Source organism: Hyla sarda, chromosome 5, assembly GCF_029499605.1.
Source record: "Hyla sarda isolate aHylSar1 chromosome 5, aHylSar1.hap1, whole genome shotgun sequence".
Taxonomy (NCBI): Eukaryota; Metazoa; Chordata; class Amphibia; order Anura; family Hylidae; genus Hyla; species Hyla sarda.
In genome coordinates, this window is record NC_079193.1 from 303,290,761 (window position 1) to 303,307,037 (window position 16,277).

The 16,277-nt window shown below is 41.3% G+C and overlaps 1 protein-coding gene across 2 annotated transcripts in view; it reads right to left on the reverse strand.

The window, feature by feature from the left end:
• Positions 1-16,277, reverse strand: part of SULF1 (sulfatase 1) — a 142,230-nt gene that overhangs the window by 50,961 nt on the left and 74,992 nt on the right. For both annotated transcript variants that reach the window (XM_056522117.1, XM_056522118.1), the window contains exon 7: positions 2,503-2,672. In XM_056522117.1, the coding sequence (XP_056378092.1) occupies positions 2,503-2,672 (170 nt within the window). The remainder of the gene's footprint in view (positions 1-2,502; positions 2,673-16,277) is intronic.

Here is a 16,277-nt window from a genome sequence, read left to right on the forward strand (position 1 = left end):
AGCACTGCACATTGTAGATCAACCATTTTAGGACACATTTTAAGACTTTTAAGGTTGCCCCATTTAATTGTCCAAAAAGAAAAGCCTTTCATTTATACCTACTTTGGAAAACAGTCCACCTATTTTGGATCTTAAAGGGGTACTCCGGTGGAAAAACATTTTTTTTTATTTTTTTAAATCAACTGGTGCCAGAAAGTTAAACATATTTGTAAATTACTTCTATTAAAAAATCTTAATCCTTCCTGTATTTATTAGCTGCTGAATACTACAGAGGAAATTATTTTCTTTTTGGAATGCTCTCTGATGACATCACGAACACCCTGCTCTCTGCTGACGTTATTATAATAATAAGTCTTTATTTATTGTTGTCCTTAGTGGGGTTTGAACCCAAGGCCCCAGCATTGCAAGGCAGCAGTGCTAACCACTAAGCCACCATGCTGCCCTTAGTATACATCTGCTATGCAAGGAATTTCCTCTGTAGCATTCAGCAGCTATTAAGTACTGGAAGGATTAAGATTTTTTAATAGAAGTAATTTACAGATATGTTTAACTTTCTGGCACCAGTTGATTTAAAAAAGAAAAAAAAATAGTTTTTCCACCGGAGTACCCCTTTAACCCCTTAAGGACCAAGGACGTACTGGTACGTCCTTGGTCCTGCTCTTCTGATATAACGCGGGGTTACACAGTAACCCCGCATCATATCACGGCAGGCCCGGCATCATAGTGAAGCCGGGACCCGCCTCTAATAGCGCGCAGCGCCGATCGCGGCACCGTGCGCTATTAATCCTTTAGCCGCGCGCTCAGAGCTGAGCCGAAAGTGAAAGTTCCCAGCTAGCTCAGTCGTGCTGTTCGGGATAGCCGCGGTTAATCGCGGCATCCCGAACAGCTGACAGGACAGCGGGAGGGCCCCTACCTGCCTCCTCGCTGTCCGATCGCCGAATGACTGCTCAGTGCCTGAGATCCAGGCCTGAGCAGTCATGCGGCAGAATCGTTGATCACTGGTTTCTTATGAGAAACCAGTGATCAATGATGAAGATCAGTGTGTGCAGTGTTATAGGTCCCTATGGGACCTTTAACACTGCAAAAAAAAAGTGAAAAAAAAAGTGAATAAAGATCATTTAACTCCTCCCCTATTAAAAGTTTGAATCACCCCCCTTTTCCAATAAAAAAAAAAACACAGTGTAAATAAAAATAAACATATGGTATCACCGCGTGCGGAAATGTCCGAATTATAAAAATATATCATTAATTAAACCGCTCGGTCAATGGCGTGCGCGCAAAAAAATTCCAAAGTCCAAAATAGTGCATTTTTGGTCACTTTTTATATCATTTAAAAATGAATAAAAAGCGATCAATAAGTCCAATCAATGCAAAAATGGTACCGTTAAAAACTTCAGATCACGGCGCAAAAAATGTGCCCTCATACCGCCCCATACACAGAAAAATAAAAAGGTTATAGGGGTCAGAAGATGACATTTTAAACGTATTAATTTTCCTGCATGTAGTTATGATTTTTTCCAGAAGTCCGACAAAATCAAACCTATATAAGTAGGGTATCATTTTAATTGTATGGACGTACAGAATAAATATCAGGTGTCATTTTTACCGAAAAATGTACTACGTAGAAACGGAAGCCCCCAAAACAGCGTTTTTTTTTTCAATTTTGTCGCACAATGATTTTTTTTCTCGTTTCACTGTAGATTTTTGGGCAAAATGACTGACATCATTACAAAGTAGAATTGGTGGCGCAAAAAATAAGCCATCATATGGATTTTTAGGTGCAAAATTTAAAGAGTTATGATTTTTTAAAGGCAAGGAGCAAGAAACGAAAATGCAAAAACGGAAAAACCCCCGGTCCTTAAGGGGTTAAAGGATAGGGGATAAGGTGCCTGATAGCAGGGGGCCCACTGCTGAGACCCCCCCCCCCCCCCCCGCGATGTCCCTGCAGCACCCGCGTTCTATGCGAGTGCTGAATCTCCAGTTTCGGAAACCGCCAGGTTTCCGGGACTGGGGACGTGACGTCAGGTCACGCCCCCTCCATTCATGTCTATGGGAGGGGGCGTGGCGGCCATCACGCCCCCTCCCATACACATGAATGGAGGGGGCGTGGCGTCACATCCCCAGTCCCGGGAAACCTGGAGGTTTCCAAAACTAGAGCCGCAGTCCCCGCATAGAATGTGGGTGCTGCAGGGAGATTGCGGGGGGTCTCAGCAGCGGGCCCCCCGCGATCAGACATCTTATCCCCTATCCTTTGGATAGGGGATAAAATGTTTTTGCCCGGAATACCCCTTTAAAAAACCTAAACAATCCTTGATACTCAGGGCTATAGATAAATAGGAATAATGTTTCCTCACAGTAAACCAAAACATCGTAGTTCGGTTTGAACAGTTCTTTTATATTCCAGCAAAAACAAAAAAAAATTTGGGATACATTGTGAAAGATTCATAAATACATCAGGAAATTAATTCCCATTTTTGACCTAGAGAACAGATTACTACTCACATATGCTGCGAAGCATTTGGGAAGAGCTCAGAAAATTGTGGTGCAGAATCCTCCGGCCCGTGTGGTGCAGCGTGACTTATGACCATCATAACAGGCCGATGCGGGTACATCCTTTTGGTCTGTTTAAAGTAACTAATGCTGTCGTTGGTGATAAGATCTGTGAAGTAGTCCTAGAATATATAGAGAGGAAACATTAATACTTCTATGTGCATTATATCTCTGAAGAATTTACCCAACAATACTAGTAAACTTACTAAATATAATCCACTGTCCTCTTCTTCTGTCAAGTTGTTATATATTCCAGTTGGACATTTTAACCAATATATACAGTGATGTCTGAGAAACTTGTGAGACTACTAATGGAAAAGCTTTAGAGGCTACCATATTTCCCGAAAAAGATATAACTAAGAAAAAGCTTTTACAGATTGTTTAACAAGCTGACAGAAAGAATAACATTTCCGCATGATTTTTTGATCTTGGGTGGACATAAAACACATCACTTAGAACAAAGGATGTGTGCCACCCTGATGAGTTTCATATGCATTTCAGAATGACACCTTTTATGCACATGCCAAGTCAAACATTTCCTATCCTGAGTGTCCAAAGAAAGTTGATAAGGTAGTCATTAAAGAGTAGCAAAATGGTTGGGTCAACCCTATTTTACAATTGATATTGTATTCATTTTCTCTTTATATATCCAAACGGCACATAGCTGGATGAGGGATTATCACCAGATAATTTAGGTGCTTTTTAATTTGTATATGATTATCCTAGAAATATTCAATTCTTCATATATTCTATTTTTTTTCTTTTTTTTTGCAAATCAGTTTTTGGCTTTGCTGTGTAGACTAGGACATTGTCAGCTGAGTCATTCCTTTATTAGTGGCTGAGGGCTAATGACAGCTCTGCTGTTTTTTTTTGGAGGTCTATATAAGGCTGGTTTTACAAATAGTATTTATGCTAGTATTTATAATTTTTTTCTTATCCAAAACCAGGAGTAGGTCCAGGACACAAGCTTTTTTTGTTTTAGCTATAAAAATGCTGACTATAAGGATGCGTTCCCACCTGGCATATATGCAGCGCAAAATTTGCGGCAGTGGGAAATACGCTGCGTATTCCTCACTCACTATACACACAGTGCATTCCGGCGGCAGCCCTATATGTGTAGTAAGTTTTGGAGGTGGAGCCGTGTGCCGGCCTGACTGTGATGTGAGGCTCCGCCTCAAAAAACTCACTGCACACATAGGACTGCTGCTGGAAAGCCCTGAGTGTATAGTGAGCAAGGAATACAAATCGTATTTCCCGCTGCTGCTGCAAATTTTGCGCAGCGTCAAATATGCTGCGTATACGCCAGGTGGGAACGTACCCTTAGTCTCATGTGAACCCAGTCTATAAACAGGACAGCCAGTAAAACTATATGGAAATTTTTACAAATCAAAAAATTATTGGCTACAACAATTAATAAAAGAAAACAAAAAAAAAATTTCCTACACACTTACATATAAACCGCAAAGCAAAACTTAATTTAAATGATGTCAACAAACATCAAAAAGATTACATTGCGCAAAATTTCTCAGGCACGTGGTATTATAGAAATTTCCTCTACAGAGAGGATTATTAATAATGGAAAGCCAATCTTTCTTATGCTTTAATTATGCACCAACTAATCCACAATATAACAATGCAGAAAACACAGACAAAAATCTAAAAGCAAAACATAAGCCTGTCTTTCTATCCTTGTATACAATAGCTTTGCTTCCTATTAAATTCAGATTTAAAGCTTTCAGTAGATGCAAATAATTGGATTTTCACCATAACGCAGGCGGAGGGACTTGTAAAACCATCTCTGGAGTACAGGTTCAGATCCTTCATATGGCCTGATCACTAGGTGCATGCAGCTGCTGTCATTAAAGGAGTCTGATTCACAAATAAGTATACTTAACCTATAGCCAAGAAGGCTCACGGAAATTGTGTGGCTCAGGGAAATTGAGGAAATGGAACAAAAAGAGGAGGGGGTCAAAGAATGAAGATGAATTTTTAAATTAAACCACCTGCCACTGCTACTTGCCTGCAGTCTCATGCAAACTTCATTGGGAAATAACTGAGAGACAAGTGCTCACGTGATGTGTAGTTAAAGCTCAGAACAGCTGCATAAGCACGGCCGAGGAGATCGAATCTGTGCTAGTGAACCAGGTGTTGTCCCCCCTCCCTGTCCTTCCTGTCTTCAGCTTACAATATGTAAGTGCCACTGCTACTATTTAGCTTGTTTTAATGAGATTGTATGGGACCATATGATATTCTGGGACATATACTATTGCATTCGTCAAGCAGATTTAGAACTTTACGTCTAATTGGAGACTGTTTTTGTAAGGTATCACATGTACTAGGGGATTACTAGTAAGAATATGTGTATTCTACAAGATCATCACTGTATCATGAGCTCTTGAAATAACCAGACTTTGCAAGTGTACAATTCTTGCTTGTCCTATATTTCCCGTATGTACTATGTTGAGATTATACAAAAATAAAATAGTATGTTGCATATTTGAGACTCTCACAATGCAGAACAAAACCTAGAAAACACTACTCTAAAAGGAACACTTGTGTCTGCACAGAGCATCTGCTATAAAATAATGGATACGCTGCCAGATTTTATAGCTTCATTTGATGGTCACGTTAATAGGACTGGAAAAAGTCCAGTGTTCAGTCCCAAGTTGTGCTAAATGTGGAAATGAAAACAAAGCATTGCCTAGTATTTGTGAGGATGTCCATTGAGGACATTGGAAAAAAAAGAGCATCTGTAAACATTTAAAGCTCCTCTGACCAGCAACCAGCAAATTTTAGTGTAGAGTGTAGAGGGACTGGTTAAACCAATTTGCACATGTTCTACAAATTCAGCTCTTATCTCTTAGCTAGAGTAGAGTGTATATTTTGAATACTCAACACATCTTTGACCTACACGAAGATCCCATTGATTTTAACAGGAGCAGTGTCATTTTTCTGTTTGCCCTGTGGTGATGCAGGGAAACTATACAGTTTTGTCACCCATATCCAACAGCAAAGTAATTCATGCGCTGCCAATTTCAGGGGACCCTTCCAAAGTGGAAATCCAAAGTACGGTATGTCCCAATTGAGTATAACATGACATACTACATGTAATTATAAATTCACACTTATTATGCCCCAAAATATGTTGTCAAACCCAATAGATTGGGATGTTAGCGTATATCACAGTGTGCCTCCACTGGACCCACTTATTTTCATGTACCAAACATAGTCTACAGTGACAATGGTTCCTCAAGTGCAAGTATGAACAATGCCTAAAAAGGTGGAAGTGAAAGACTCTATACACCTTAGTAAAAAGTTGGCCAACCCGGCCAATTTCAGAAGGACCATTTGACCAACTCTGATGTGTATGGAGGGGCCACTCGCGATATTTGGCGAATATATGGCCGAATATTCGTCCTATGTTTGCAAAATTCACATATTCTCTATGTTCATTCCCTTTTTTCCCCCCATGCGAAAATTCGTAATTAAATTCGTGAAATGAAAATAGTGCACATGCGCGATTATATCTTTCACCTAAAAGAAGGGAGGGATCAGTGTCCTCTGGAAGCGCCGATATTCGCGAATATTAGCATTTTCGCATTTAGAAAATATTCGCGCTCCACACAGACTCACACATTAAATAATATTGGAGCCTTCTTTGGACCACAAGCTGGAAGCAGAGAGCGATGATCACTTTTATTTTTTTTACACAGTACATATCATTGTTGTGATGTGACTGAAAAAAAAATTAATATTCGGCATTACAAATATATATCACTATATTCTAAATATTTGCAAAATCGCAAAATGCGGATATTCGTGGAAAAAAATCATATTTTGAATATTCGTGCTCAACACTATATCACAAGGCAGAATTTCTGCTTGTGGAATTCCGCCTCAAATTAAAGCCCATAGACTTCTATGGGATTCTGCACTCTAATTCACACTTCAGAATTTCAGAAGTGTGAATGGGAGTGCGGAATCCCATAGAAGTCTATGGGCTTTAATTTGAGGAGGAATTCCGCAAGCGGAAATTCTGCCATGCGTATAGTCCCTTTGGCTATTGAAGTTGTACACACTTTACACAAATCTGTCGCCTTCAGCTGGTTTGGCTGTCTCTCCAAGGGCACGTCCACACAGGCAGGTCTCGAGCATGTTTCCCACTGCGGGCCGCTACAAGTGAGTTTATGGCAGATTTTCTGCAGCAGAAAATCTGCAGCATATTACATTGAACTCAATGGGGTCTGCTGCGGATTTTACGCAGGAAACATACTAGTAACCTGGCCATATGGACATACCCACAGATGTACAGTGACCTCCCATCTTTCCACCGAAAGATGATGTCAGTGGAGGAAAGGGTCAGGCGTGTTGACCCTATGGTTCAGAAAGCGATAAGCCCGCGCCAAAGATGTCTGGCTGTGGCTTATCGCTCCCAATAGAACTTGCAAAAATGTTTGGCCATGTCAAGCATTCATGTGTATGGGGAGGTCACAACAGTCAGCCGAATGAGTGCTCAGTTCAGTTATTAAAAATGTATGGCCACCTTAAAGACGCAGTGTCATTATGAAAAACTTATTATTTTCTAGTACTACTGATAAATGTATAATTTAAAAAAGTCATCTTATTTAAAAAAAAATCAATTTTACAAAAAAAAATCAAAAATCAAAAACGAAAATAGCCGCCACTAGGGGTCATCTATCTTTATGCAGACAGACTAGGCTGTATTTTGCAGCATACTGGATACCGGACGTAAAGCATGTTGGTATCCAGTATAGGAGATCACCATTGCACCACTTGAGCCTTCAGCTGTTCCTAAACTACAACTCCCATGATGGGAGTTGTAGTTTTACAACAGCTAAAGGCAACACTGCTCTAACACTGCTTTTTATAACATAATAATAATGTTTATAACACTGCAGCTCCAGCTGTTGTAAAACTACAACTCCCAGCATGCTTGAACAGCCAAAGCTTTCTCTGACTCCTGAACGACAAAGAAGCTGATCAGACATTAAGGAGTCTGTGAAAGCTGAATGACACACATAGTGACAGCTATGTTGATTAACATCCAGCTTTACTAGGAACAGATAGAAATGTATGAATAAAAACTACTGTGCAGTGATTTGCAGACTGCCAGGCTGCTCCCAGACTCAGAGCAGATGAGTCATTCACAGTGAGGGAGAGAGATGGACACGCCCCCTTCATAAGGAAGAACAAAAAGAAAGTGAGCAACATATAAATGCTATTTGTTAGGGATATAGACACATAAAAATGATATGTACATGATCAGGATTAGGTACTGAATAACATTTTTTGTTTTTGCACCATGACAGGTACGCTTTAAGAAAAAAGATAACCAACCAGATTGCTCATCTAACAAAGTGATAGCTTTAGTTCTGTTGATGTTGGATGGAAAGATTGTACACTGAATAAACAAATACTCTCAGGTTGTGTGTGGTATTACAACTCGGCTCTATTCACTTCAAAGAAACTGAGCTACAATTCCATACACAACCTGAGGACTGGTGAAGAATGGTGTTTATGGAAGAAAGCAGCTGTGTTTTTCTAATTTTGGATAATTCCTTCAAATAGTCTAATTTATCTAAGGTATTTATCTGCCATGGATCTAAGGCTTTTTAAAAACGTCACGGTTTCATAGTTTTACTTTTACATGTAGGGTTGCAACTTACAATTATTTCGCTGATTAGGTGTACGATTAATCAGATAAAAACCCAAAACGTGATTAGGGGACCAGGGAATGGTTAATGGCAGAGTGGAAACAAGTGGGGACCACATTGTGAAGAGTTAACAAGAAGGGTTATCCAAAAGTTATGAGCGAAGGGACAGCACCTGAAGGGTTAACATAGGATAAGAGCGAAGGGACAGCACCTGAAGGGTTAACATAGGGTAAGAGTAAAGGAACAGAACCTGAAGGGTTAACGGAAGATAAGAGCGAAGGGACAGCACAGAGGTAAGAGAGAAGGGGCAGCACCTGTAGGGTTGCGTGCAAAAAGACAAAGAGAGAATGAATGCAGTCGCACTCACCACTCTGACCGAAATCTTCTTTATTCAAATAGCTTCAGGTACAGTCATAGCAGATGCAGGGGCACATCCATGATATACACGCTTCGTCAAGCCAACGCTCAAGACTGAACAAAGGGGTGGGGATTATGTGCGCACTCACCAGGTGGGCAAAATCAGCAATACAAAAGGTGAAAAAAAAAAACATATACAACAAAGCACTTACATATTATTATAAAAATGAACTTAAGTCATTTCTATCATTAAGACCAATTGGTCCTAAGCCATTCAGCTTGATTATCCACTTTGCCTCAGTTTGTAGGAGAATCGAATGTCGATCCCCTCCATTGTGAGGTGAATTGACTATTTGTAGACCGGCAAACTTCATAACATTGCAATCTCCATTGTGATGTTCTCGTATGTGGGCTATTAAGCGAGGGGTAAATAAAGTTCTTATCGTCTTACCCACATAAAAGAACCAGCAAGGGCAAATCAGGGTATATACCAAGAAACGGGATCGTCAAGAAATAAATTTGTAATGAGACGCACTGTCGAAGCCGGATTATGTTGCTCCAAAAAGCACCTGGCTGGACAGAAGCACACCAAAAGGGAATTTCGCCTGCGGTAATTATAATTCCTGCTCCCACAATACAAAGAGTCGCAGTATCAAACTAGGTAGCTATACCCATGCCGTTAACCAATTTATTTCTTGTCGATCAAGTTTCTTGGTATATGCCCTTGTGGGTTCTTTTATGAGGGTAAGAGGATAAGAACTTTATTTACCCGAGTATGTGAACATTTTTATTATGTCCGTACAGGGAAGGGAACCCCTCACTTAATAGCCCACAAACGAGAACACCACAATGGAGATTGCAATGTTATGAAATTCGCCAGTCTACAAATAGTCAATTCACTTCGCAATGGAGGGGATCGACATTCGATTGTCCTACAAACCGAGGCAAAATGGATAATCAAGCTGAATGCCTTAGGACCAGTTGGTCTTAATAATAGAAATTATTTAAGTTAACTTTTAAAATAATATGTAAGTGCTGTGTTGTATATGTTTTTTTCACCTTTTGTATTGCTGATTATGCCCACCTGGTGAATGTGCACATAATCCCCACCCCTTTGTTCTTTCCTGAGCGATGGCTTGACGAAGCGTGTACATCACGCGAAACGGTAACCGTCCCATGGATGCACCCCTGCATCTGCCATGACTGTACCTGAAGCCATTTGAATAAAGAAGGTTTCGGTCAGAGTGGTGAGTGCAACTGTCTTCATTCTCTCTTTGTCTTTTTGCACGCGTGAACTACGTTATAGGACAGTCTTGCACCTCCAGCTGACAATAAGCCGCTCCTATCCTAAGCTGCTGAGATAACTTTGGGAACTGTTGTATATCCTGCAGAAGGGCCAGACAAACCTTGTTCTTGTTTATTACATGCACCTGTAGGGTTAACAGAGGGTAAGAGCAAAGGGACAGCACCTGGAGGGTTAACTGGGAGAAAAGAAAGGGGACAGCACCTGATGGGTTAACCTAGGAGTCTCATTGCAGGGGAGAAGGAGCAGTTCACAGACCTTAGTGATGGCCATCCTCCTTCACCAAAAAGAACTGGTGTCTCTCGCAATGTCAGAACCAGAGGCTTCTTTTCACCGGAGGTGCCGAGGACAAGGAGGTGGTGCTGGCTTTCGGAGAGCACACCAGACTGCTCAACAGGGAATCTTATTGGATTTTTTTGCTTGATACTAGAGAACCATCTGGGATGAATCTCAGACATGATCTTATTTTCACTTATTAGCTGTTTATATTATTATTCATTTTTTGTTTCCCTGCTGGGCAGTTTTCTTTCTATAAACCTCCCCCTTCTTCCCCCCCCTTTCCCCCCCTCCCCTTCCCCTCCCTTCCCCACCCCCTCCTACCCCCCTCCCCTTTTCCCCTCCCTCCCTTTCCCCCCTCCTTTTCCCCTCCCTTTCTCCCCCTTACCTTCTTATCCCCCTTTCCTTCGCCCCCCCCCTTTCCTTCCCCCCTCCCCCCCTCCTCTTTTCATTATACAACACATCTTTTCTATTTTCTTGGGGGTATATATGTCATCTCCTGGTGATATTAGTTGATATCGGACAGTTACGATAAAAACTTTCACCCTAGTGGACATATATACATATATGCTGAGTATTTTTCCAGTCTTTCTGTGTGTTCTCTGGACCTATTCCCGTTGGTGCAGTCCACTCCGGTCCAGATTTTTTATGTTACTATTTTATTGTAATGACGTCACTCTACATGGGACCATAGATATTCTTGTTTAAACTTGATGTCTTTGTAACTTTGTTATGCCATGATTAAGGGTCCTGTCTGACCCGAAACGCGTTGGTTTTATGTGCTGACCATGAGTCCCCAATAAAGAAATCCTGTTTTGCATCCTACCTCGCTGGACATCAAGTCTTTTGCACACGTGGCCATGGTCTCAGTGCTGCAGGTAGGCCGCAGATGTCACAGGCCGGCAGCATGTTCAAAAAGGTACTTGAGGGTAAGGGTGCGTTCACACTGAGTAATTCAAGAGGAATTTTATCGAGTAATTCCTCATGAATTCTCCTCTCCATATTAATGCACATCTCCTCTGCCCATTGACTTTAATGTTTTTTCTGCTGGCCTGTTCACACTAGCAGAATTCCGATGCTGAATTCCTTTCCGCTTGAAGAAAGAACTTGATCATTCTTCAAGTGGAATCCGCAAGCAGAATCCAATAGAAGTCAATGGTAAAAAAAAAAATTCTGCCCGACATCATTTTCAAGCGGAATTCAAGCAGAATTCAGAAAAGTAAATTAAATAGCCTCCTCCTTCATTCCTCTTCATTTCCGGATGGAAATTCCACTTGAATTCCGCTTGATGGAGAAGGCAACAATTTCCTGACCGAAATTATTCCTCGTGAATTCCTCTTGAATTCCTCAGTGTGAACGCACCCTAAGGGGAGATGAAGGTGGATATGTAGGGGTAAACTGAGGGGCTAAAAGGCAGGAAAATAGTAAAAAAATACTAGGAATACTGTGTTGCTAGGCCACGCCGCTAGCGACAGATACCACACCCCCTAAAACCAATTAATCGATTGTCATCAACAATTTCAATTATCGATTTTAAGAGATTAAATCAATGAATCATTGCAGCCCTAGCTACATGTTACAGGCTACAAAGAGAAGTCCATAAAGAGACTAAATCTGTACCCCAATGTTTTCCAAACAGTGTGGCTCCAGCTGTTGCGAAACCACAATGTAACACATGAAAATATCTGTAACTGCGGTGTTCCCTTGTTTTAGGGATAGAGATGAGCGAATTTACAGTAAATTGTAGTTTTGCAACAGCTGGAGGTCTACAGTTTGGAGACCACGGTTATAGAGCATGTACCCCTAAATAGAGATGAGCGAACTTGCAGTAAATTCGATTCGTCACGAACTTCTCGGCTCGGCAGTTGATGACTTTTCCTGCATAAATTAGTTCAGCTTTCGGGTGCTCCAGTGGGCTGGAAAAGGTGGATACTAGAGATGAGCGAACTTACAGTAAATTCGATTTGTCACGAACTTCTCGGCTCGGTAGTTGATGACTTATCCTGCGTAAATTAGTTCAGCTTTCAGGTGCTCCCGTGGGCTGGAAAAGGTGGATACAGTCCTAGGAAAGAGTCTCCTATAACTGTATCCACCTTTTCCAGCCCACCGGAGCACCTGAAAGCTGAACTAATTTATGCAGGAAAAGTCATCCACTGCCGAGCCGAGAAGTTCGTGACGAATCGAATTTACTGTAAGTTCGCTCATCTCTATTTAGGGGTACATGCTCTATAACCGTGGTCTCCAAACCGTAGACCTCCAGCTGTTGCAAAACTACAACTCCCAGTATGCCCGGACAGCCAACGGCTGTCCGGGCATGCTGGGAGTTGTAGTTTTGCAACAGCTGGAGACATACTGTTTGGAAAACACTGCGGCATAAACCATCCAGCACAACTGTATTTCTACCCATCAGATAATAGAGGCATTAAAGTTCTTAATTCCTCCTCTTAATTAAATCTACAGCTGGAAAACAATTAAACGAATAGTAAAAGTGTCTATTACATCAGGTGAGATTACACAGAATCCAGTTTGGCTTTCTATAAAAAAAAAAAAATAATAAAATCCCTTTAGATTATGCGCATATAAAATAAAAAGGACGATTAGAACGTATCATGGAACAGAAAGAAGGAGGATATGCCAAATTAATTTCAAGCCATATATCTTCCAAGACCTAAGGGGATGAGCACCACTAAGCTTGTAATCTTCTGTGCAATCCCATTACATGGGTCAAATGCCATAACTGGAACATCTGTGTCACTGGCTGACGGAATCCCAGCATGCTGTCATCACATTGAAAAGACTCATGGGTTTGCAGCGGTTAGCGGCTCTACCAAATCTCACGGCCGTGGGCAGGTCACCTTGGCACACATTCCTCGCTTTTGTCGAGATCTACGTTTTTCAAGAAAGGGCTTCCCAGAACCTTGTTAGTTTTTCTCCACGTCCTTTCCAATCGTACCACCCTGAGACTTGACAGCACAAAATCATTTTTTTTTTTCCAAAGCATAATGAAAACCAGCGAACGTCCAGGTCCTGTTTATGAGTTTTATGGATGGAAATACACAGTAACATCATCTATCCCAACAGATCCAAAGAACACCATATGTTGCCCGCACCTCTCCCAGCCGACTGAAACGGTCACAGGATGAAACTTTTTTTTTATTTTTTTATTTTTCTTTCTTTTTTTTTTTTTTTTTCTTTTTCTTTCTTTTTTTTTTCTCCCTCCGGACGTCAGAACAGACGAACCAAATTCATGACAATTACGCTAAAATATTACATTCCAGATAGACACGTATGACGAAGATTTAGTCACATCTGGTAAACTATACAGAGCGGAGGAAAAAGAACTGTAAGACTAAACTTCAAAAGCCAGGTCGACCCTTGAACAAAAGCAATGCATTTATAAATCAGCATTAATGTCAGTAGCACTCATACTGATCTGTTCTCTGGATAATATTATTTGCTAAATATCCTCCAGACTGATCCGAAGTCTGCTCTGCTTTATACATTTTGTTCATTCTATTGTCAGGATTAAATTTGTATCTAGCAATAGGTTTTACTTATATACAGTCATGGCCGTAAATGTTGGCACCCCTGAAATTGTTGTAGAAAATGAAGTATTTCTCACAGAAAAGGATTGCTGTAACACATGTTTTGCAATAAACATGTTTATTCCCTTTGTGTGTATTGTGTGTACATTTACATGGAATGAAACACTATGGCAGGAGACCCAGGAGGACCCCGCTGCTGACACAGAGACATAAAAAAGCAAGACTACATTTTGCCAAAATGAACTTGAGTAAGCTTCCGTTATGGAGGAAGACTAATGAATCGTTTGATGCATGTGTCTTTACAGAGGAAGAGGTTCTACGTTTGATGTCTAAAGTGAAGACAAATAAATCACAGGGGCCTGATGGGATACACCCAAAATTAGTAAAAGAGCTTAGTGGTGAGCTAGCAAAACCGATAACAGATTTATTTAAAGGGGTACTCCGGTGCTTAGACATCTTATCCCCTATCCAAAGGATAGGGGATAAGATGCCTGATCGCGGGAGTCCCGCCGCTGGGGACCCCCGTGATCTTGCACCCCATTTGTAATCAGTCCCTGAAGCGTGTTCGCTCCAGGACTGATTACCGGCGACCACCGGGCAGGCGGAGTGTGATGTCACGCCCCCGCCCCTGTGTGATGTCATGCTCCACCCCTCAATGCAAGCCTATGGGAGGGGGCGTGATAGCTATCACGCCCCCTCCCATAGGCTTTCATTGAGAGGCGGAGCGTGACATCACACGGTGCGGGGGCGTGACGTTACACTTTGGATAGGGGATAAGATGTCTAAGCACCGGAGTACCCCTTTAACGAATCACTGGTAACAGGAGTCGTCCCGGAAGATTGGAAATTAGCAAATGTCATGCCCATTCACAAGAAAGGTAGTAGGAAAAAATCAAGCAACTACAGGCCAGTATGTCTGACATTAATAGTGGGGAAATTAATGGAAACCTTAGTAAAGGATAGGAGTGCGGAACATCAAAAATCACATGGATTGCAAGATGAAAAAAAACATGGATTTACTTCAGATAGATCATGTCAAACAAATCTTATTGATTTTTTTGACTGGGTGACTAAAATAAAAGATGGCGGAGGGGCAGTAGAAATCGCATATCTAGAATTTTAGTAAGGCTTTCGACACTGTCCCAGATAGAATCCCAGATAGAAGACTTATAAATAAACTATAGTCATTGAGCTTGGACTCGCATATTGTTGAGTGGATTAGGCAGTGGCTGAGTGACAGACAACAGAGGGTTGTAGTCAATGGAGTATATTCAGAGTAGGGTCTTGTTTCCAGTGGGGACCTCAGGGATCTGTACTGGGACCAATTTTGTTTAATATCTTCATTAGTAATATCGCAAAAGGTCTTGATGGTGAGGTATGTCTTTTTGCTGATGACACAAAGATATGTAACAGGGTTGATGTTCCTGGAGGGATCCGCCAAATGGAAAAGGATTTAGGAAAACTAGAAGAATGATCAGAACTCTGGCAACTGAAATTTAATGTGGATAAGTGCAAGATAATACAAAGAAAAGAACACAGTACCTACAGTTAAATATGGTGGAGGTTCAATGATGTTTTGGGGTTGTTTTGCTGCGTCTGGCACTGGATGCCTTGAATGTGTGGATGGCATCATGAAATCTGAAGATTACCAATGGATTTTGAGTCGCACTGTACAGCCCAGTGTCAGAAAGCTGGGTTTGCGTCCGAGATCTTGGGTCTTCCAGCAGAACAATGACCCCAAACATACGTCAAAAAGCACCCAGAAATGGATGGCAACAAAGTGTTGAAGAATTCTGAAGTGGCCAGTAGAGATGAGCAAAGTTACAGTGATTTGATTTGTCACGAACTTCTCTGCTCAGCAGTTGCTAACTTTAGTCTGCATAAATTAGTTCAGCTTTCAGGTGCTCCGGTGGGCTGGAAAAGGTGGATGCAGTCCTAGGAGAGAGTCTCTTAGGACTGTATCCACCTTTTCCAGCCCACCGGAGCACCTGAAAAGCTGAACTAATTTATGCAGGCTAAAGTCAGCAACCGCCGAGCCAAGAAGTTTGTGACGAATCGAATCACTGTAACTTCGCTCATCTCTAGTGGCCAGCAATGAGTCCAGATCTAAATCCCATTGAACACCTGTGGAGAGATCCTAAAATTGCTGTTGGGAAAAGGCGCCCTTCCAATAAGAGAGACCTGGAGCAGTTTGCAAAGGAAGAGTGGTCCAACATTCCGCCTGAGAGGTGTAAGAAGCTTATTGATGGTTATAGGAAGCGACAGATTTCAGTTATTTTTTTCAAAGGGTGTGCAACCAAATATTAAGTTAAAGGTGCCAATAAGTTTGTCCTTGGAGTTTGGTGTGACATTATGTCCAAATTGCTTTTTTTCTCCCTTTTTTGGTTTAGTTCCAATACACACAAAGGGAATAAACATGTGTATAGCAAAACATGTGTTACTGCAATCCTTTTCTGTGGGAAATACTTCATTTTCTAGAAAAATTTCAGGGGTGCTAACATTTACGCCCATGACTGTATACTGTACCTAGGAGAGGGATTTTCCAATAAAGCATTTAGCAACAGTTTACTGA